The sequence below is a fragment of the Populus alba genome, chromosome 16, assembly GCF_005239225.2.
Source record: "Populus alba chromosome 16, ASM523922v2, whole genome shotgun sequence".
Classification (NCBI taxonomy): domain Eukaryota; kingdom Viridiplantae; phylum Streptophyta; class Magnoliopsida; order Malpighiales; family Salicaceae; genus Populus; species Populus alba.
Genome location: NC_133299.1, coordinates 13,226,724 through 13,245,019, shown reverse-complemented (window position 1 = coordinate 13,245,019; position 18,296 = coordinate 13,226,724). Strand labels below are relative to the sequence as shown.

At 35.4% G+C, this 18,296-nt stretch overlaps 1 protein-coding gene and 1 long non-coding RNA gene across 3 annotated transcripts; one reads left to right on the top strand and one right to left on the bottom strand.

Annotated features, from left to right (window-relative positions):
* The first annotated feature begins 610 nt into the window (after window positions 1-610).
* LOC118037477 (uncharacterized) lies at window positions 611-3,333 on the top strand. Its single transcript, XR_004685610.2, has 4 exons — window positions 611-1,016; window positions 1,099-1,219; window positions 1,309-1,390; window positions 2,915-3,333. It is a non-coding gene; the product is annotated as an uncharacterized lncRNA (long non-coding RNA).
* Window positions 3,334-4,460: 1,127 nt separating this feature from the next.
* On the bottom strand, window positions 4,461-17,642 carry LOC118037476 (uncharacterized). Of its 2 annotated transcripts, none has more exons than XM_035043470.2 (27): window positions 17,240-17,642; window positions 16,924-17,083; window positions 16,718-16,810; window positions 16,524-16,629; window positions 16,223-16,391; window positions 15,913-16,087; window positions 15,159-15,284; window positions 14,517-15,035; window positions 13,663-14,358; window positions 12,794-12,862; window positions 12,294-12,410; window positions 11,966-12,208; window positions 11,319-11,366; window positions 11,092-11,229; window positions 9,427-9,591; window positions 9,217-9,279; window positions 9,023-9,130; window positions 8,831-8,914; window positions 8,674-8,721; window positions 7,482-7,556; window positions 6,609-6,704; window positions 6,442-6,522; window positions 6,280-6,351; window positions 5,744-5,788; window positions 5,576-5,659; window positions 5,284-5,387; window positions 4,461-5,170 (listed from the first exon to the last, which is right to left on the bottom strand). In XM_035043470.2, exons 1-27 carry the CDS (start codon window positions 17,455-17,457, stop codon window positions 4,975-4,977), a joined length of 4,098 nt encoding a protein of 1,365 aa, XP_034899361.1. In that variant the 5' UTR covers window positions 17,458-17,642; the 3' UTR covers window positions 4,461-4,974. The 2 variants fall into 2 exon arrangements, with proteins under 2 accessions (XP_034899361.1, XP_034899362.1); XM_035043471.2 differs by having other exon boundaries at window positions 13,663-14,325; window positions 17,240-17,640.
* Between the last annotated feature and the right edge of the window lie 654 nt (window positions 17,643-18,296).

Sequence of the window (18,296 nt, the reverse complement as noted above, 5' to 3'; positions counted from 1 at the left end):
GGTTTTGTGTTCTTGGTCCTGGAGCTAAATTTTCATGAGATGCATTTCCCTTTACATTCCTGTCCAGTCCTGGAGTTGCTAGGATACCTCTAGAATGACCTCCTGTCATCTCTGCCCTTGCTGTTTGTGCAGTAGCAAATTGTTGGAATTGTGAAGATAGTAATTCCATCTGTATTATCAACTGCTCGATCTTGGTACCTTGCTCCTTGTTTTCTGCCATTGACTCTTGCCATTCCAGATGATATGCCTGCAGGTGATTATCCAACCGTTTGCAGTGTTCATCCACAACCTTGAATTTGTTACCATCCACCATTGTTTGAAGGAGATTCGCAGCTTGTTGCAAGCTCTGATACCAATTGTTAAGCTCAGCTTAACAAGAATAAGAAAAGAGAACAGAAGAGAAGAAACAGAGGGAAGAAACAGAATTCTGTTATTAACTTTCGTGCCTTGTACGCCAACTACACTGGCTATTTATACTAATTCTCCTGTGATCACCACACGTTTATTTCATGACTGACTAACTATTAACTGACTCTAACGGCTTCACGTGTGCCCCATGCAATAGCATTGCAGCTATAGTCCAGCTGTACAATCCAGCTGTAACAGAATGACAAATAACGCTATTAGATTCTTAACTTTTATGGATTGAATGTGGAAGGTTTTGTGTTGCATTAAGTGATTGTGGTTGTTTTAGGTCCAAGGTTTTGTTGCGGTAGAGTGGATTGTTTGTGTCTAGAAATCTTCCACTCGCATTATGAAAGTTTATTATTGTTTTTCATATCAAGTTGTGTTTTTGGCCAAAAGGGTGTTCCTTGATTTGTAGGTATGTATTGCTTATCTTGCCCGAGCAAAAAGTTTTGTAAATGCAGTTTACTCTGTAAATACAGGTGGTGCTTGACCTGGATGAAACTCTAGTTTGTGCATATGAGACTTCTAGCTTGCCACCCATTATTCGCACCCGAGCAGAAGAAGCAGGGGTGAAATGTTTTGAATTGGAATGTTTCTCTTCAGAGAAGGTCTCTCTCTTTTTTTCTCTCTACCTGACACTTTGTTTTTATCAGTATCAGTGGATATTAACATGAATTTACTGGATCAAAGGATGTTGAAGGAAAACCAGATATTAATCATGTGACAGTGTTTGAAAGACCTGGTTTGAAAGAGTTCTTGAAACAGATTGGTGAATTTGCAGATTTGATTTTGTTTACTGCTGGTAGTGAAGGTAGATGTTGTTATGTTAGACTTACTGATCTTCACAGTTTTTCTACTCTCTTTTTTTCCTTTTATTTATTGTGTTTAGGCTTCATACAGGTTACGCCAGTCCACTCTTTGACAGGATAGATGTGGAGAACCGATTTAGTCAACGTCTTTTTCGACCTTCAACTGTTAGCACGTAAGTGCCATAGTTTATTGCAAATTACTTTTTATTTATAGAATATCCAATCTGTTCCTTAACTGGAAAATGCTCCAGCATTGATTCTGAGAATCTCTTAGATTGCTTGTTAGGATAATGCTCAAGGTTGGTTTTTGAGAACTTTGGCATTCCGTATTCTCTGAAAGTTTGTGGCTGTTTCTCCTGGTTTAAGATTAGGCTGTTGCTTACTTCACCAGTAAAAGTCTTGAGCTTGCTGCTGAGTTTGCAGGCTTGGAGTCTAACAGACCCTGCAAATTATTGTTGAAGGGTTGGGCTGCTAACAAAGTTCCCCTTTGAAAACCCTATTTCATTAGGACTATTGGGCAATGACCTCTTTTCTTCCTTTTTCTTTTTTTTTTTTTGGTATATCTTGTGTACGAGAGGGGGAGAGGAGGGGGATTGTTACTGGGCCAGTCCTGGTGGCGTCACATAGGTTTGATCTCTAAACAGGGGTGATTATAACCAGTTTGTACCGTTTCTTCGTTGGTTTACTGAGATGCCTATTGAACCCTAGGCTAGACAATATTGGGTGTGGCATTAACCTGTTGATATTGTAATCAAACTTACTTTCTTACATATTAGGATCGACTGGCAGAATGGAGTTTTCTCAAAAGGTAGGGTTAGATTACTTGTTCAGTCCTTGTAGTGTCACATATGTTCCATCTCTAAATGCATGGGTGACTATAACCAGTTTCTGCTGTTACTTTGTTGGTTACTGAGACGTCATGGAACCTTGGGCTAGACGAAATGGGTGCGGCATCAACCTTTTGATATTGTAAGCATACTTATTTTCTTATGTTAGGATCACACGGCAGAACTGAGTATTCTTGACTGTTGGTGTTAGATTGCAAGGTCAGTTCTTGTAGCATCACATAGGCTCCATTTATAAACTCACCGAAGCGAAATGGAACTTGAAATGGATAGGTTGGTTATATCCAGTTTGTTCTGTTTCTTCCTCTGTTTATTGAGAGGTTCATTGAACCTTGGGCTACACACAAGGTATGACATCAAGCAAAAATACTAAATAATCATGTCCATCTGAACTGTGGTGGGATGGTATACTCTAGGTAAGGCTTCAAGTGACTATACTAATGAAGCTTGCTTTTACACACATTATTACTGTTACTGTTGCAATATATATTGGGTGTTTTGTATTTTAACTTGTTTGATTATGTTAGAACTGGGCATGAGAATATTATCAAATAGTAGGGCTAGGTCAGAAATGCCTTTGGAGCGTAATGTGAGGCACACCTCTCGTCTCAGCTTCCATGTTTGTTTCTTTTTCTCAAGTACTTCCATGTGTTATGGATTTTAGGGTCTAGGTTGCACTGAGAAGATTCATTTAAGAATAGCTTTTGTGGAAAGCTAATTCTAGCTCACATGTCATTGTTTACCACTTGCACGACTCTGGGAAAGCGATGTCATTTTATTGGATTCCGAGGCTTATAGATTAAAGACCTCGCTTGCAAATGTTGACGATCTTTCACATTGTGTAAATCACAGGGAATATCGAGAACTTGTGAAGGATCTGTCGTGTTTATCAAAAACCCATCCCTGCAAAAGGATGTTAGGCCTGTACTTCACAAGAGGTTCCACATGCCTGAATGGTTTCAAATGCATGGCATTCCTGCTTCTGCTTTGACAGTGTGAGAGAAAGTAAGCTGTATGCACGATAACTCTGTTTCTTGGCTAGGCACCTGAGCAAACACACCTTCATGGTAGCATTTTGCTAAAATTAATTGCCATTTCATGTGTAAATACCCTGGTCATGATAAAAAAAAAAATGAATTCCTGAGCAAATACATGGTATTCTTTTGAGGAGCCTGCAATAGTACATAACTGGAGAGAAAAAGAAGAAGAAGCGCAGCTGCAGGTTTATTATGATTGAGCAAACTGTAGGCTCTGGCCTTGTATAAAAACTGTGGAATGACTATTTATGATTCTTTCTGCTGTTTTCTTCTATTTACTACAGTAATAATCTGATTGATTAATACAGGGATTGTATATGCATTGATCTAAAAGACAATTGCTAATTCTAAGGAATAAAGAAGGCTATTAATTGAATAATAGGCTATTAGGAAATCTTTTTCAATGAGTTGAAATCACCATATTCATTTATTCATGGTGGATGAGACTGTCAGGAAAAAAAAAAAGCTGAATTAAGAATCATTTAGTTGCAGATTATAAAGTTTTAAATTTAGATGAGGTGAAAAAAAACATATATTATACTTGATCTTCTGCAAAGGAATGCAAGATGTGTACTTTATTTTTTTTATACCTATATAATAAATAAAGACAAATAATTCTAAAAGGTGTAGCTTAATTAGTTAGGTCCTAGATTTACTCCACATAGATCATCAGTTTGAGTCTCACAAACCTTAGAGCCACTAGAAGCTTACATGGTTATTAACTTCAGAGCCCGTAGGATTAGTTGAGGTGCACGTAAGCAGATTCGAACAATCATGTTAATAAAAAAATAATAAAATAAAAAATGATGACAGATATTATTATTATTACTTTGTGAAAGAATGAAAGGTTAAAAGAACAAAAAAGAATTTACACATTTAGATTCTTCTTTTTAAAATCCAATGAAAGAAGGTTCAGCAAATTACTTCTGTAATTTGATTATTTTATTTTTTAGAGTTCGTCCCTTTATTTGAATAGTTTTTAAATTTATGTTTAAAATTTTAATGTATGTTTAGAATTTGAGTCAAGAATTAAAGAGCCACCCAATTATAATCTTAAAAGATAAAGATAAGATATTATGGAATGTAACTATTACTTACTGTTGAGGGCACTGGAACGCCAAATAAGGGCCACCATAAAACAATAGTTGTTGGGTTATATAACGTTCAAACGAATCAAGCTCCGAATATTTTTATAAATATATTTTTTAATTAAAATAATAATTTTTTAGATTATTTTTTATTTTTTATATCAATTCATTAAAATCATTAAAACAAAAACAATAAATTAATGCATTTTCGGACAATTTAAATAGACAAGCATCTTCAACTGGCAAATGAACAAGTTAATAAAATTCGACAGATTGACAGATTGGAGTCTTGTATTTTTAAAAATGCTATTGCTCTTGGATAAAAAGTAAGGGGACATCGTCAACTGGCTCAGATCTTTGTTTATGTACATCTCTGATATTAGCAACTCCCCGATACAAACATAAGAAAAACATCTGAAAATACAAAAAAAAAGTTTCCTTCAGAAATTGTTTTAACTCGCATGTTCAGTAAAAATGGTTCACAATTTCACTTCTATCTTGCCCCGGAAACTTCCTGACAACGAATATCTTCGGCTGGTGCAGCAGTTTCACTAAATGTATCCATGCAACGGTTGTCAGTATAACAGCACATGGGGTAAAATCTGATTCTTTCTGTCGCAGATATGCACGGAGAGAGTATGGCATGAGCATCCAAAAACTTGGAGAGCTTGGTGCCTCCAAGTGCTAAGCTTGGTGCCTCCAAGTGCTAAGCTTGGAGCTGCTTGGCAGGCACAGCAACCTCCTCTGGAGCAACTTCTGACTTATCAAGTACCGAGTTTTCGGACGTTCAGCTAGCAACAGAAGATTCTTTAGATTTCTCTGTCTGCACCTCCTTAACTGAGTTGCTCGTTTCTCCGGTTTTTGAATTGTCTACAGTCACATCCTTATCTGAGTTGTTTGTATCTCCAGTTTGTGCCAGACTTGTCTGTGCTTGACTTGAAGTCTGAGGGTCTGGAGCTATTCCCAGGACCACCAGAACCGACCTAAAATGCAAAATTCAAAATGCATCTTCTACCGTCAGAAGCAGGAAAAACTCTGGTTAAGAGAAATTGGATTTTCTTCTATTTACACAAGCGCGAGGGATTATATTATAAACCTTGGAAGTGAAGATTTAATGTTTGGTTGGCTAGCATAGGCAACCAAAGGAGCTTTCAGTGCTGCAGTTCTGTTCAGTGCATTTTCCAGTTGTGGTGGAGGAAGCTGAATGACAAAAAGAGAGGTTATCAAATTGGTTAAGAACAAATTTGCTTCTGAAATGCACAATTTACATTCTGATCTAGAAATTAGATTGATATTTAAATTTCAGAGGTGCTGTTTCATAGCTAGCCACTGGTTTTAGATTATAGCGGCTAAAATTTTCAATAGCAAGCAGATAGAAGAGATCGCACCTGAAGTAACACATTGAATGACTGAGGCTTCGTCAATTGTGCACACTTCAGGAAGCCAACCCACAACTTCGGGTACTTCCATATCTGCAATAGTCCATTGAATCAACTGTAAAATAAGTATGGTTCGTAAAGTCATTGGCAATAAGCCTATGGTGAAGAAGTATTAACCTGCTTGCTTACGAGACGAGAAAGGATCTCCATAATAAACTCCACCTGCAATAATAGAAAAAACCTAGTCAAATACATACCAAGATCCAAGAATATCAGGTCCAAATATAATTAATTTGAAAGAAAAGGGGGTGTCGATTCACAAATTTCTTAGCTAACAGCACCAACCAGGCCAATTACAATAAGTAAACAGCACGAGTGGGTTTCCATAACAAAATAAAACTGTTTCAGTCTCCGAATATTTAAAAGAGTCATTGAAACATGCACGCATGTATTTCAAGCCATATTTCATGAAGTAGAGATGACCTTAAGAATATTTATTGAATCTAGAGACATGGTTACAAATAACGAAGTGATTATAAAAATGGCCTCTTGATTTAAATTTTTCTGAATTTCTTAAAAATGCTGGAAAGCCACCTATGGCTTGTTGATGCCTCAAGTGCTATTTTATTAATCAATTAATCAATAATGCTCTTCCAGAAGAAATAATAGAAAATTGGCATTCTGATTTAAATTTTTTCTTGTGAATTTCTTACCAATGCTGGAAAAGCACCTATAGCCTGTAGTACTGTGCGCATGAATAATAAAGGAAGAGGAATTTGCTCAACCTGCAGGGATTAACTTGTTCAGATGTGACATCATTTAAAGACAATTGAAGGATTTTGCAATACAAATTCAAAGTTAGGAATGACACAGACCAACTGATTTAAGACCTTCGCAAGAACTTGCTGAGTGAATATCTGTCGTTGCTCAAAACAAGCATTGCAAGCATCTGTAACCTGAACACAAAAGCACATTACTCAGTTATACACCTATTCAAATTCGTAAATTCCACAGAAGCATGAAAAAAGGAGCAAAGACATACCTTCTTCAAGGGGATTCCATCCCTATCAGGATCAATACCATGGATGGCAATTAACACTTCAGCTGGAGAGAGCATCGTACCAGAATGAGATGATCCCTGCATTTATATCACGTTGTTTAACAGATTAGAGAAGCATTTAATAAGTTTAGAGCAGAATCCTCCAGAAATCAAACTTGGTCATGATAAAGGTATTTCTTACAAGTGTATTCAACTGCATAAGCCATTATTTAGAGAACATTAATACTGACAGTAAGCAGTGCAAGAAGTCAAATATTTGATCAACATCTATGGATGAAATCATTGTTGGAAGTAGAATGACAAACAATGAGAACAGGCCCATATTGACTGACAGCATGCAATAGAGCATCATAAAAGCATGGAATGGAAAAGAGAAAATTTAGATGCTGATAATTGATGTAAATGACAAAGGAAAAAATGAGTTCAATATAGAAATTTAGACAAGTGGGCTTTTGGATGGCCCATATCTCCATGGAAATGGAGACCAATCACAAACATAAATATAAAATAGGGAAAGATTGCAATGAATATGATTTGATCCATCAATATTGAATTATTGATTTAAATGCTTTTGAAATGCAATAAAAAGCTAAAACCAGAAGCATATTTTTTTCATACAAAATACAAGAAAAATTCAAAAAATGTATTGCAAGGTTCAAAGGTTATTTAAGTCCTATTCTTGGACAGGTGGGACGACTTTACTTAATGTGAAAAAAACAAGGGTCCTAGTCTGGTAGAGAGAAGTACACTATTAGAAACATAAAGTCACTCAAAATACTCAAAGAAAACTGGATGCAAAGTGAAGGAGATCCTTTTTCTCTAATGTTTTTTTTTAAAAAAAAAGAAAGAAGATACCTGTAGTGTACGAGCAAGTGCAATTTGGAACTTATCCAGAGGAAGATTCACTAAATGGGGAAAGAGCAGCAAAATCTGGAAAATAAGGAATTAACATTATTAAAGGGAAAGGAAGAGATGGCTAACAGAAAAAAAATAAAAATAAAAAACCAATATCCATATATGCATCAGAAGAACACAATTGCAATTATTAGAAAGAGGAGAATACAAATACATGACCTCAGTATATTCTCCTCTGATGTAGGAAAATGATGAAACTCCTAGAATCTATGGATCATGTTGGGAAAGAATAATATGAATAGTTCTAGCCCACCTATGTCTCCATCCTAGGTTAGCTCACAAGTTGCCACAAGTTGAAAACCAAGCCACCAAATGCATGCCATGGTTAGTCCTAGAACCAAATTGATTGAGGTACAATCTCCAAGAAGCCACTGTGGGCAATCAGTCAGTTTGATGAGAGCAAATGTTTTGGTTGATGAGAGCAAATGTTTTGGTTGAGTCCACTAACGAGGGAGGGAATGAGAGAGGATAACCCGACATCAACTATTGAGATGGATTTATATCGCGCATTGGTCTTTGAGGTTAAAAGCATCATGCGGACCTATCTATCCTTGCAATCTACAGGGAATTACTTTTTCATCTACTGCAATCTAGCTTCTTTGGAAATGAATTTACAAAGTAGCCAGCCTCAAAGCTACTCATATAAGTAAAATCATCTTGTCATGTAAGCTCCAATAAAGATTTGTGCAGTTTAAAAAAAATCATGATTGATTTCTTTTGCCAGTCACTGATTTATGTAAATAGGATAAATCAATTCACTGCTACCATGTTTGAGAGCAGTACATATCTTTCAAACAGTCATTATGTTATCTAGATCCAGTGGTTTATATTATTTTCATGTGGCAGTAAACCTGACCACCTAATTGCCACGCAAATGTCCCTGACATTATAGGATCTAATAGACTTCAATTTAAAATGAGTCATCACAGGTACCAAGGGAAAGCTGAACAAAAAACATTGCTATCTTTTTTGCATCACTGAATGACCATCTTAATTAATGAACTGACAGTACCAACACATAAAGTATTCACACTGCAAGAAGAAAGATAACAGATGCAAAATGCAGATGTCATAAAAAGAGATGCATTTATATGATTCTACACAAAACAATGAACAAGATTACAAGAGAGACCTCATCTCTGGGTAGGAATGGTAATATTGGAATTAGGATCTCTGCATCCTGTAATAAATCAAAAGCAAGCATACATTAGCCAAGAGCCTCACTTCTTTTTACTTTTCATTAAAAGCTAATCAACATTGGCTAATAAATCAACAACACGGCTTCATACCTTTATTTTTGAATCATGCAACTTCCTAATGGTGAATAACAATTCAGGTGAAGGAACTGCCCCTTCTGTCAGTGTTTGTAAAACCTATGTACATGGGGAAAATGCAAAAAAGAAAAGAGTACAAAATCAGCAATAGTATTATAAACACTTCAATAGGGTTGAGTTTGTTACATAATTGACCAATTGCTAAACCTGCATCAGAAGATTCTCGCTTCCAATAGGAGGATCTGAAAGTATTTCAAGAAGATCAGATGACGAACCCATAGTACGGACTAGTATAGGAATGTGCCGATTAACTGCCTGCACCATATAACTAATAAAAGCTCACAGCAGGAACAAAGTGAACTACAGCATTCAGTGTAAAATGTAATGCAAATAAACCAAACCTGTTTAACTGCCTTTGATGCACTTTTATAAACAATAAAAATTTGGCGAAATAGGGAGTGCTTCTGTCAATCAGATTAAAGGTAGAAATATTAATCCAATCCAAAGAAGAATTAGATTCTTAAATAAAATATTACCGTAAATTGATGATAACAACTTCAAATGTTGGAAATTTAAGATGAGAAGGCTTTGACTTGGAATAAAAATAACACCTTTGTGCACAGGGCAAAATACAGTGACAAGCACCGCTGGGCCTCTGAGATTGAGAGTGATGATACACTTTCAGATGTGCATGACTGATGAGTCTCAGAGGAGATATCTTTACTGATGGCACTCATAGATTGATGCTCATTTGATGGTTTTTCCAAAATCGAATCCTGTTGAGGATGTAATTAGAACATAACCAAGAAACATACTGGCTTAGAAAAAGCAAGCGATAAACTGGTGTAGTTCATTCATATTCTTCCAGCTATTGAATTGTGGAATTATAACTGGAGAAATATTTTGGTGCATTTGTTGATCTAAGAAAAATAAAGCAACAAACAATACTTGAGAGCTAATGAAATCCACCAGAAACACTTCAACTAGCTAAATCTATCATCATGAAAAAAACTGGATATAATTATTTTCATGCCAAGTATTTAAACTTATGGGGGATAGAAAAGGGTGCACAACCAGTTCATGTAGTGAAACTCTAACATTACATAATTCAAATATTTCATTAAATTGTAACTTGTAAGAGGCCTCACCCAAACCTAATAGACGAACATCAACAAATCGAGTAACTGCAGTTTATATCATGTGTTTTGCAATCTATTAAACACTCAGCAAGGGGCACAGATTGTTACCATTTTCAGAAAATGTGACAGCAATAGCAGAAAGGTACATAATTGCTCATAGTAGCTTTTTCAACAAAGAATTATCTAAGCCCTCATTTGTTTGACGGAAAGTGGTTTCCTGGAAACCACTTTCCAAACTTTCATGTGTTTGTTTATTATTAGAAAAGTTGGTCAACAAAAAATACTTTCTAGTCAAAGGAAAATTTGGTTTGGTTTCCAAGAAAGTGTTTTTCTTTTATTTTGAGCGGAAAAAACTTTTCGGAAGTTGTGAAAAATTTAGAAATATCATATTATTTGTTGATTATATCAAATTTGGTCCTCAAACTTTTAATTGCTATATATATTTTGTTTTGAATATTTTTTTTCAATTTCATCCCTTAGAATTTGATTTTTATAATTTTTATTTGTTTTTTCCTTATCATTTTTTAATTGAAAATTTTTTATCTATCAAATTTGGTCATCATTCTTTTGATTGTTATTTTATTTGAAATAATTTATGAAATGGTAATTATTGTTATTTTAATTTCTTCATCTTTCAAATTTTTTATTTGTTAGATTAATCTCTATTATTTTTATTATTATTTATTTTATTTGAGATAATTTATGAAATTATATTTTTTTCAATTACATTCTCATTCAACTTTTTAATTTGTAAGATTTGTTTCTTATTATTTTAATAAACTTGAAAAAAAAAACAAAACATTAATAAGTTATTTTCCAACTCATTTTCCATGTCATAACCAAACATTGGAAAGTATTTTCCAACTTATTTTCCATCACACTACCAAACATTAGAAAATAATTCACTTTTCTGAAATTCACTTTTCTAGAATTCATTTTCCTAAAGAAAACTACTTTCCAACAAACAAACGGGGCCTAAAATAAAATGAAAAATTACAAATTTACATGTTACTTCCCTGTTTGTAGATAAAGAAGTTGGGGTATATAACCTCAAATCATTTCAGCACAAAAATGACAAATATGTAAGAAGATTTTGCAAGAGTGAAACTTCACATCCATAATGCATAAAACCACTACCTTCTGTGATTCAGAGAATGACCCTTCAGCATCCATGCTTTCTGTAGCATCACTATTTACCACAGAAAGCAGCTTTTCCTTTGCGAAATCTTCTATTTGTTGAGCGATGGATGAGAGAGGATAAAGCTTATTTGCCACCTGCAAAATGAACCCAAAATGATAAAACAGTTTATAACAAGCATCTTATTTATTCCTTCAATAGCAAGTTGTGCTTGGGTGTTGCATACCAAACGAAGTGCCTTCATACGTACTTCTTCCAAATGATGAACTGCACTCTTCCAGAGGTAAAAGAAAAACATTAAATTAAATACAAGACAATAAGAAAGTTTCCTCAAACAATCACTAGAATTTACAAAATGGCCAATCATAAAATAATCTACAGATAACACAACCAGGAACACCATTGCACAATGGGAGTCAACCCCCTAATAGTAAATATAGGCAATAAGAGATCATCCAGCTCTCGATTTCACCACATGATTAATATTCCATCTTCCTAGAATTACAAAATAGTCATACAAGAGGGAATGATTGATCAGACATGAAGTGAAAAACAATTCAACAAAATATGAACTGGTATTCATCTCTCAGAAGATTTGCAGTTATGGATGATGTTAGTGGGAATGATGATCACCACAAAAAGAAAATGTGCAAATGATATATTTTTCTATTTATTTTTATTTTTGCTTAACGGTTTTTAATATTTATTTTGTATTATATATATTTTTTATTTTTGCAGCATTGCTATGCAACACTTTAACTTGCAATAACCCTCACAGCAACCAGCAAAGAGGCCGAGATAGGCATGGCAATCAAAATGTGCAAATGATATTGACAATTGAAATAAATGGAATAGATGATAAAGAGAGGAAACCTGCAGAGCAATTTTTAAGCAGGATTCTCGAATAGGAGGCCTCAGCAAAATCAGGCTCCATACAGTGCTGAGACCTTGAGTAACTCGATCTCCACTTTGCAACTCCTCAGCTTTATCGATGTTTCCAGGAGAACACAAGGACTCTAATAGACTGAAAATTGAATTTGGAAGATAAGGAGCTTCACCAAGCAATCTACTTAAAGATTTGTCTGAAGGAGGAAAAGAATCTCTAAGCGTTTCAGCCTGCAATTTAATATAATTTCTTTCTTTCAGAATATACATATCTGATGCAAGAATGAGAAATGGTAAAAGGGAAATAAATACGAACCACAGTCAGAAGGAACATTTCATACACAGAAGCAGCAGTTGTAGAAGAAAGGAAGTCATGTTCCTCTTCTACCTCACCAAATAACCTGTAGAGGACATGCAATGTCAACTCGTGTCCCTGAAGGCACCCAGCAATTATTGTCAGATGCTACATTTTTTTTAGAAGAATCAAAATAGAACAGAAAAGAGCAACAATGGCAGAGTCCAGCAAGTGACTGCATCAGCACAGCAATACAACTGAACAACTGAAATCTTCATTCTCATGCTGACAATCCCTAGACACATTAAAGGGAACTTTCCATAATATAGTAAAATCAATGAACTCGAAACTAAATATGCCAACTCTCCAATTCCATAGCATAAAATTTGTTGATACAATGATGGTGGCAGTAAACAAATGAAATGAAGCAGTTTTAGCGCATTCTGATTAAAGCCCATCGCCACTAGAAGTTAGCATCTGTGCAATAAGCTAAGCTATGAAAAGTTGGAATACTCTCTTACCTCATGAACCACATAATCTGACAATATATGCTTTTTAAGGAGTTCCCATGGGTCTAACTCTGAAGGAAACTGCAAAAAGGTAAAAATAAAATAAATAAATAAATATCAGCACATTACGTATAGTTTGGTTCTCCGTACTAATGTCTAGTTCTGACTATGCAACTACATAGAATAAGGTCATGAACTAGTGCACATCATACAACTCTCTGAATATCTAAAACAAGAAAATATGCAATTAAAAATCATGGAAAAGATACAAAAAGTTTACCATTGGACGACTAATATCCACCCAAACTTCCAAATTAAAATTTCATGGAAAAGAGGAACCTAGAATTGATCATTGCACTAATTAAGTCTGTGCATGAGAAAAAAGAGAATGAAACAATAGTTAGCATGAATTGAAGAAGTGGAAACGATTCCAAATTACTGTGTGATTGAAGATAGCATCCATTAGATAGTGGGAATTTTCTTGTGGATGGAGCAAACTAGTATAGGTCCACATTTGCAAACCAAAAGATGTCCAAATTCTGGCTTGACAATTCAGAAAATTAAGCACTGATGGTGAAGAATGAAAAGCAAACAAAATGATTATTTTGTTCATTGACATGGTTGAAGATGCTTGGATCAGGTTATCTGGTGCATGGGTCTTACAAAGGCATGCATGTTTGACCAGATTATGCATCATTACAACTCAAAAGAATTTAGCCAAAGAAGAAAAGAACACAAGGATTGTTATTTCAGCTGAGTAACAAGGAAAATGCAGATAGAGTAATATAACTAATCAAACTGAACAAGTACAGGAAACATCATATACACCACAACCAACAGCAAAGGGGAGGTAACTATCCTTGATAATATAGAACCAATACCTCAACTCCTAAAGAAGAAAGCAAGGAAAGGCGAAATTGTGAACTTCCAGCAACTGCTATTTGCTTGTATGCCTCAATGATGCGTATGAAAGCCAAATTTTGCAGCTGATCCTTCTGTTCGTCAGCAAGATTGACAACAGGTGCAGACATCTTAGGCAGAACAAGAGGCTGGTGTAAACGCACAGAAGTTGCAGTTGAGGAGATCAGGCTGTTGGAATCCGTAGCAGCTGCTTTTGGACTCAGCTCCTCTGACCTGTCATTTGATATTGATGGAAGCACTTCCTGGTATGACCTTGTACCCAGACTAGTACCTTGCTCTTGGCTGGCATCTTCAATATCAGTAGAGACCAGTGAAGAAGCACCCATGGTCTCTGAAAATACATCATTACGAGCAGAAGAATCTAGACCAGGTATTTCACTGTCTGAATTCTCGAAATCATGGATATTAGATGAAACAGCCAAACTATCCATCTGCATCCCAGATAAATCGACATTTGAAGAAGCAGGTAAACCAGCAGGCATCAGTTCATCTTCAGTACCATGACCTTTTCCAGTATATACATCAGCGACATCAGCTGTTGCAACATGGAGTTCTTCCTCGTCTTTTGTTGTCTGCAGTTCTTCCTCATCTGTTGTCGTCTGCAGTTCCTCCTCGTCTGTTGTCTGCAGATATATAAACACCCTATTATGACAAATCTAAACCAAAAAAATTCAAATTATTTAAAGGATGTTAGATGGAATAATAGGAAGCCTAAAATAAACAACAACAAAAAACAATACAATTCACGAAACTCGTGCCAAGGGGGGAAAAAACGAAGGTCTGTGAGCGGATAGAAGAAGGAAGAAACCCATACCGGTATGTCTTTGGATACTGAATGACCAGCATTCAGTTGTGCAGCTATAGGTGGGAAGGAACTAGATAGTGAAAGAACATTAGTCAGAAAAGATGATGGATACTTGGCTCTAGTGTCACTGCCAACTATAGTCATGTTCAATAGTGACTCATCATCTCCTTCTGCTTGGGGATGACCGGTAGGAAGGTAGCGCATGTTAGCCATCACTACTTCAGCTAACAAGTCAGCAGAGATGCTTGAAATAAGAATCTCCAAAGAACCAACAGCTTTTTCACCTTGAGCAACCAAGGCTCCAAACATAGCAACAAGTTGCTGCACAGGTCCATTATCATCATCTTTTTTGTTAGCTCTATGATCCAACTCTTTAGATGATTCCTCCGAGACACTAGGGGATGATTTGACACGTTTTCCAGACACATCATCGTCTTTAGCCAAATCAATACTGTCTTCTGGTCCAGATCGTTTCCTTGCTGAATTATTTGGAATGCCATCAGATGACTTAATTGAGAGTTTTTCTTCCTGCAAAATCTCGACGCCTTTATCAAGAAGCTTCATGCATATGTGTGATTCTTTGTGTGTACATGGAAATGTGTATACCAACGTATACATGAGTATATACATTGAAAACATACAAAAGAGTACCTTTGCAACTAGAAGATCTTCCTTTGCCTCCTCTACACTTCCATTGCTCCTTAAAACTTGTAGCACTTCCTCTGCCAACTCTCCTGCTTTCATCTCTTTTAGAACACCAACTAAACGATCCCGCCACTGCAGTCATAAAAAACCCCATCACCAACTGGTTTCATACAAATGCTAGTTAAAAACATACTGGTGTGGATTTCATGAATTGTTAGTTGGGTAACCACAGTTATTCTAGAGAGTAGAAAAAATGCCAAAGATAGAGTACTAGCCAAACTACTTCCTATGTTAAGGAAAATCTCTTAGTGGATGTTCAATTAGTGATAGAACTAATGAAAACATTATGAATTGACAATACTCTTTGGAGTATAAAATTGCAGACAATTTTGATTTGGCCAGCACAAATGTCCCAATAACACCCACACGCATTCAACTCTGAAGCAAATTACATTGAATGAGAATGAGGAAAGGAGCTTGTGCACAACACACATATCTATAGATCATATAAAAAAATTTAAACCTTAGTAAAAAGTTATGAATCAACCAAATAATATGTTAAAAAAAAAATTCCTCTGCAACCAATTTCCAGTACAAATCTGCTACTCTAAGATCAATAATTTGCCTAGAAGAATTTGAAACTAATACGTACACCAAGTACAATTATAAATTAGTTGTAAGTCAAGATGAAGATAAACTCCACGAAAGAAAAGAGAACAAGTCATATGTGCAAGCAAACACAATAATAATCAAGACATACCGGTGCAGCACCCAGGTGATTGCACTTCAAGCAGGTGAGGAAGGCATTTTTTAAAGCATGATGTGCCCCATAACCATGCATCCCTTCAATAACAGAGTTTGAGGGATCCAAACCAAGTAAAACTGGCAGAATGCGTCCATAGCATGGAGGCCTTTTCTTTGCAATCGTGGCAAGGCTGATAGGAAACATAAAGCAGTAAAATTAATTGGCACAAGAAATCACAAGTGCAGGGACGCATCAAGTCCATTTCATCCAAAAACAACAGCAGAAAATAGAGTTTGAATGCATATAACTAGAGCTAGTTGCCTACCTATTAACAAGCACAATGATCATTAAGTTACTGATAGATTTCACTGTTGGCATCCTAAGCTGATCGAGCAATAAACTCAATTTTATGCTGGCCTCAATTGACAAATCTCCAACATTTAGTACAGGGTGGCCCCCACGGAGCCATGATATGTTAAATTCCACACTTGATCCTGCAAAATAAGTAACCACTCTGCATAACCAAATGGAATCTATCGAAATGCTGGTGCAGTAGCAGATTAAAATTTTCTGCCTCGTAATGCAGCCTGGGCAAGAAGTAAAGGTAAGGCTACGAGTATCATTACCTTCATGAGAAGGGGGCTCTGAAGTGCCATAAGGATCAGGAGTGTAAAGAAGAATGACTTCTTCAACAAACTTTAGTGCCAGCAATCTTACACCACCACTTCCCAGCTTCAAAACACATTATCAAAATGAATCAGACTACAGCGTACATAGAAAATTCACCAATGTACCACACACCTCAAAAATCACCTTTTACCTGAAAAGCTATGGAGTAAATTTTTTCCTTGAACTCTAACATCGATGACCACGAAGACTTAAGCAAATCATCCAGCTCGCTAGCATAAAGACCCTAAACATACCAACCCCAACTCTTAATCAGCATAAAAAAGGTCGTAAATCATTAACGAAGTTAAGAGATCCCCAGTTGATTTAAGAGACTAATTTTTTTATTAAAAAAAAAACCTGAATTGCAAGTTTTTCGAGAGTAGCCCGAAACAAACTGATCCCACAAGTAATAGCTTGTCTAGCAACAGCCGGTACAAGATCTTCCAAAACTAACATTAAAACCGGAACAATTTCGGGCACAAATTCTAAATGCTTCAATCCAATCTCTCCAATTATCCTTCAAAATCACAAACAGCACCCAAATAATTAATTAAAAAAAAAGAGGCACAAAGGGAATAGAGGAAGTAATTCAGAGGGAAAGGATGCAACAAAAAATCTCCCTCTGCAATCGAAAATAAATTAAAATAAAATTCACTTCGATGCAGAAACTCACTCAGTGGCAAATTTGCGAACAGGAGAGTGTTGATCAGACTGAAACTCGAAAATTCGAGGAAGGAACTCGGAGAGTGAGTTAGCGTTTTCTTGTTGTTGCAAAATTTGGTTTAATTGACGCAAAGTTTGGAGCTTTGAAGGTATGTCAGAGGCAGACTTGGCTGAGTTGATGAGACTCGCTAGTCTTTCTCTTGAACTCGATTTCGTCATGGCTACCATTGAAGATTTTCAATTAATTCGAAGCCCTAATTTTGAAGTTTCAGTTTCAGTTTCAGGGTTAGGTCATTGGAGAAAATTGTAAATTAGGGTTTAGAGAGGGAAAAAGAGGGGTTTTTGAATGCTGATGATTTTGAGAAGTTATGGGATTTAGTCCGGGTACATTGTGAGTAGTTTTTGTAGTTACATGTTTTCTTTAACAAGCACTGTTTTGTGCATGCTTACTTCAAATGCCAAACCAATGAAGATATTATATTATGTTTATCCTATTTAATCTCATGGCTTGACTTAATTATTTTATTTTTTTGTATTATGATAATAGTTATTTTAAAATTTTTATTTTTTATTTTAGTACATTAAAATAATCTAAAAATATTTAAAAAATTAATTTAAAATAAAAAAAATTTATTTTTTTAATAAAATATTTTTAACTAAGCATCAATACATAAAATTTTACTAATCAACATAATAAATCACATATACTTACAACATAATAAGGGATCAATAACAAATCCAAGATGGAAACCATTCTTTATCCCGCTCAATCTTGTTTTCCCTTCTTCTTTATCTTCCCCTCTTTCTTTTTTTTTTTTACAAATTAACTTAATTAATGACAAGCTCAAACATTAATTCCCTCAACAAATATATAATCAATATAAATCCATGAATTCAAACTCATGGAATGAATAATCAAAAGCCAAAATAAGTTGAATCAAGTTCTCCTTCACACTTCTTTCTAAGCTCAATTTTTTCTTCTCTAAAAGCATACTTAAAATCTTTAAACTTCTTGTAGTCTCTTTAATGTATCAAACCCTCTCTTTAATTACTTAACACTATTTCTA

What these genes read in the sequence shown, in the direction of transcription:
- LOC118037476 (XM_035043470.2), bottom strand. Translation starts at nt 17,457, where the DNA reads ATGGTAGCCATGACGAAATCGAGTTCAAGAGAAAGACTAGCGAGTCTC. An exon ending in GTTCGCAAATTTGCCACTGA is followed by an intron (nt 17,084 to 17,239) that starts GTGAGTTTCTGC and finishes GTGATTTTGAAG; the next exon opens with GATAATTGGAGAGATTGGAT. An exon ending in CATTCTCTGAATCACAGAAG is followed by an intron (nt 9,592 to 11,091) that starts GTAGTGGTTTTA and finishes CATCCTCAACAG; the next exon opens with GATTCGATTTTGGAAAAACC.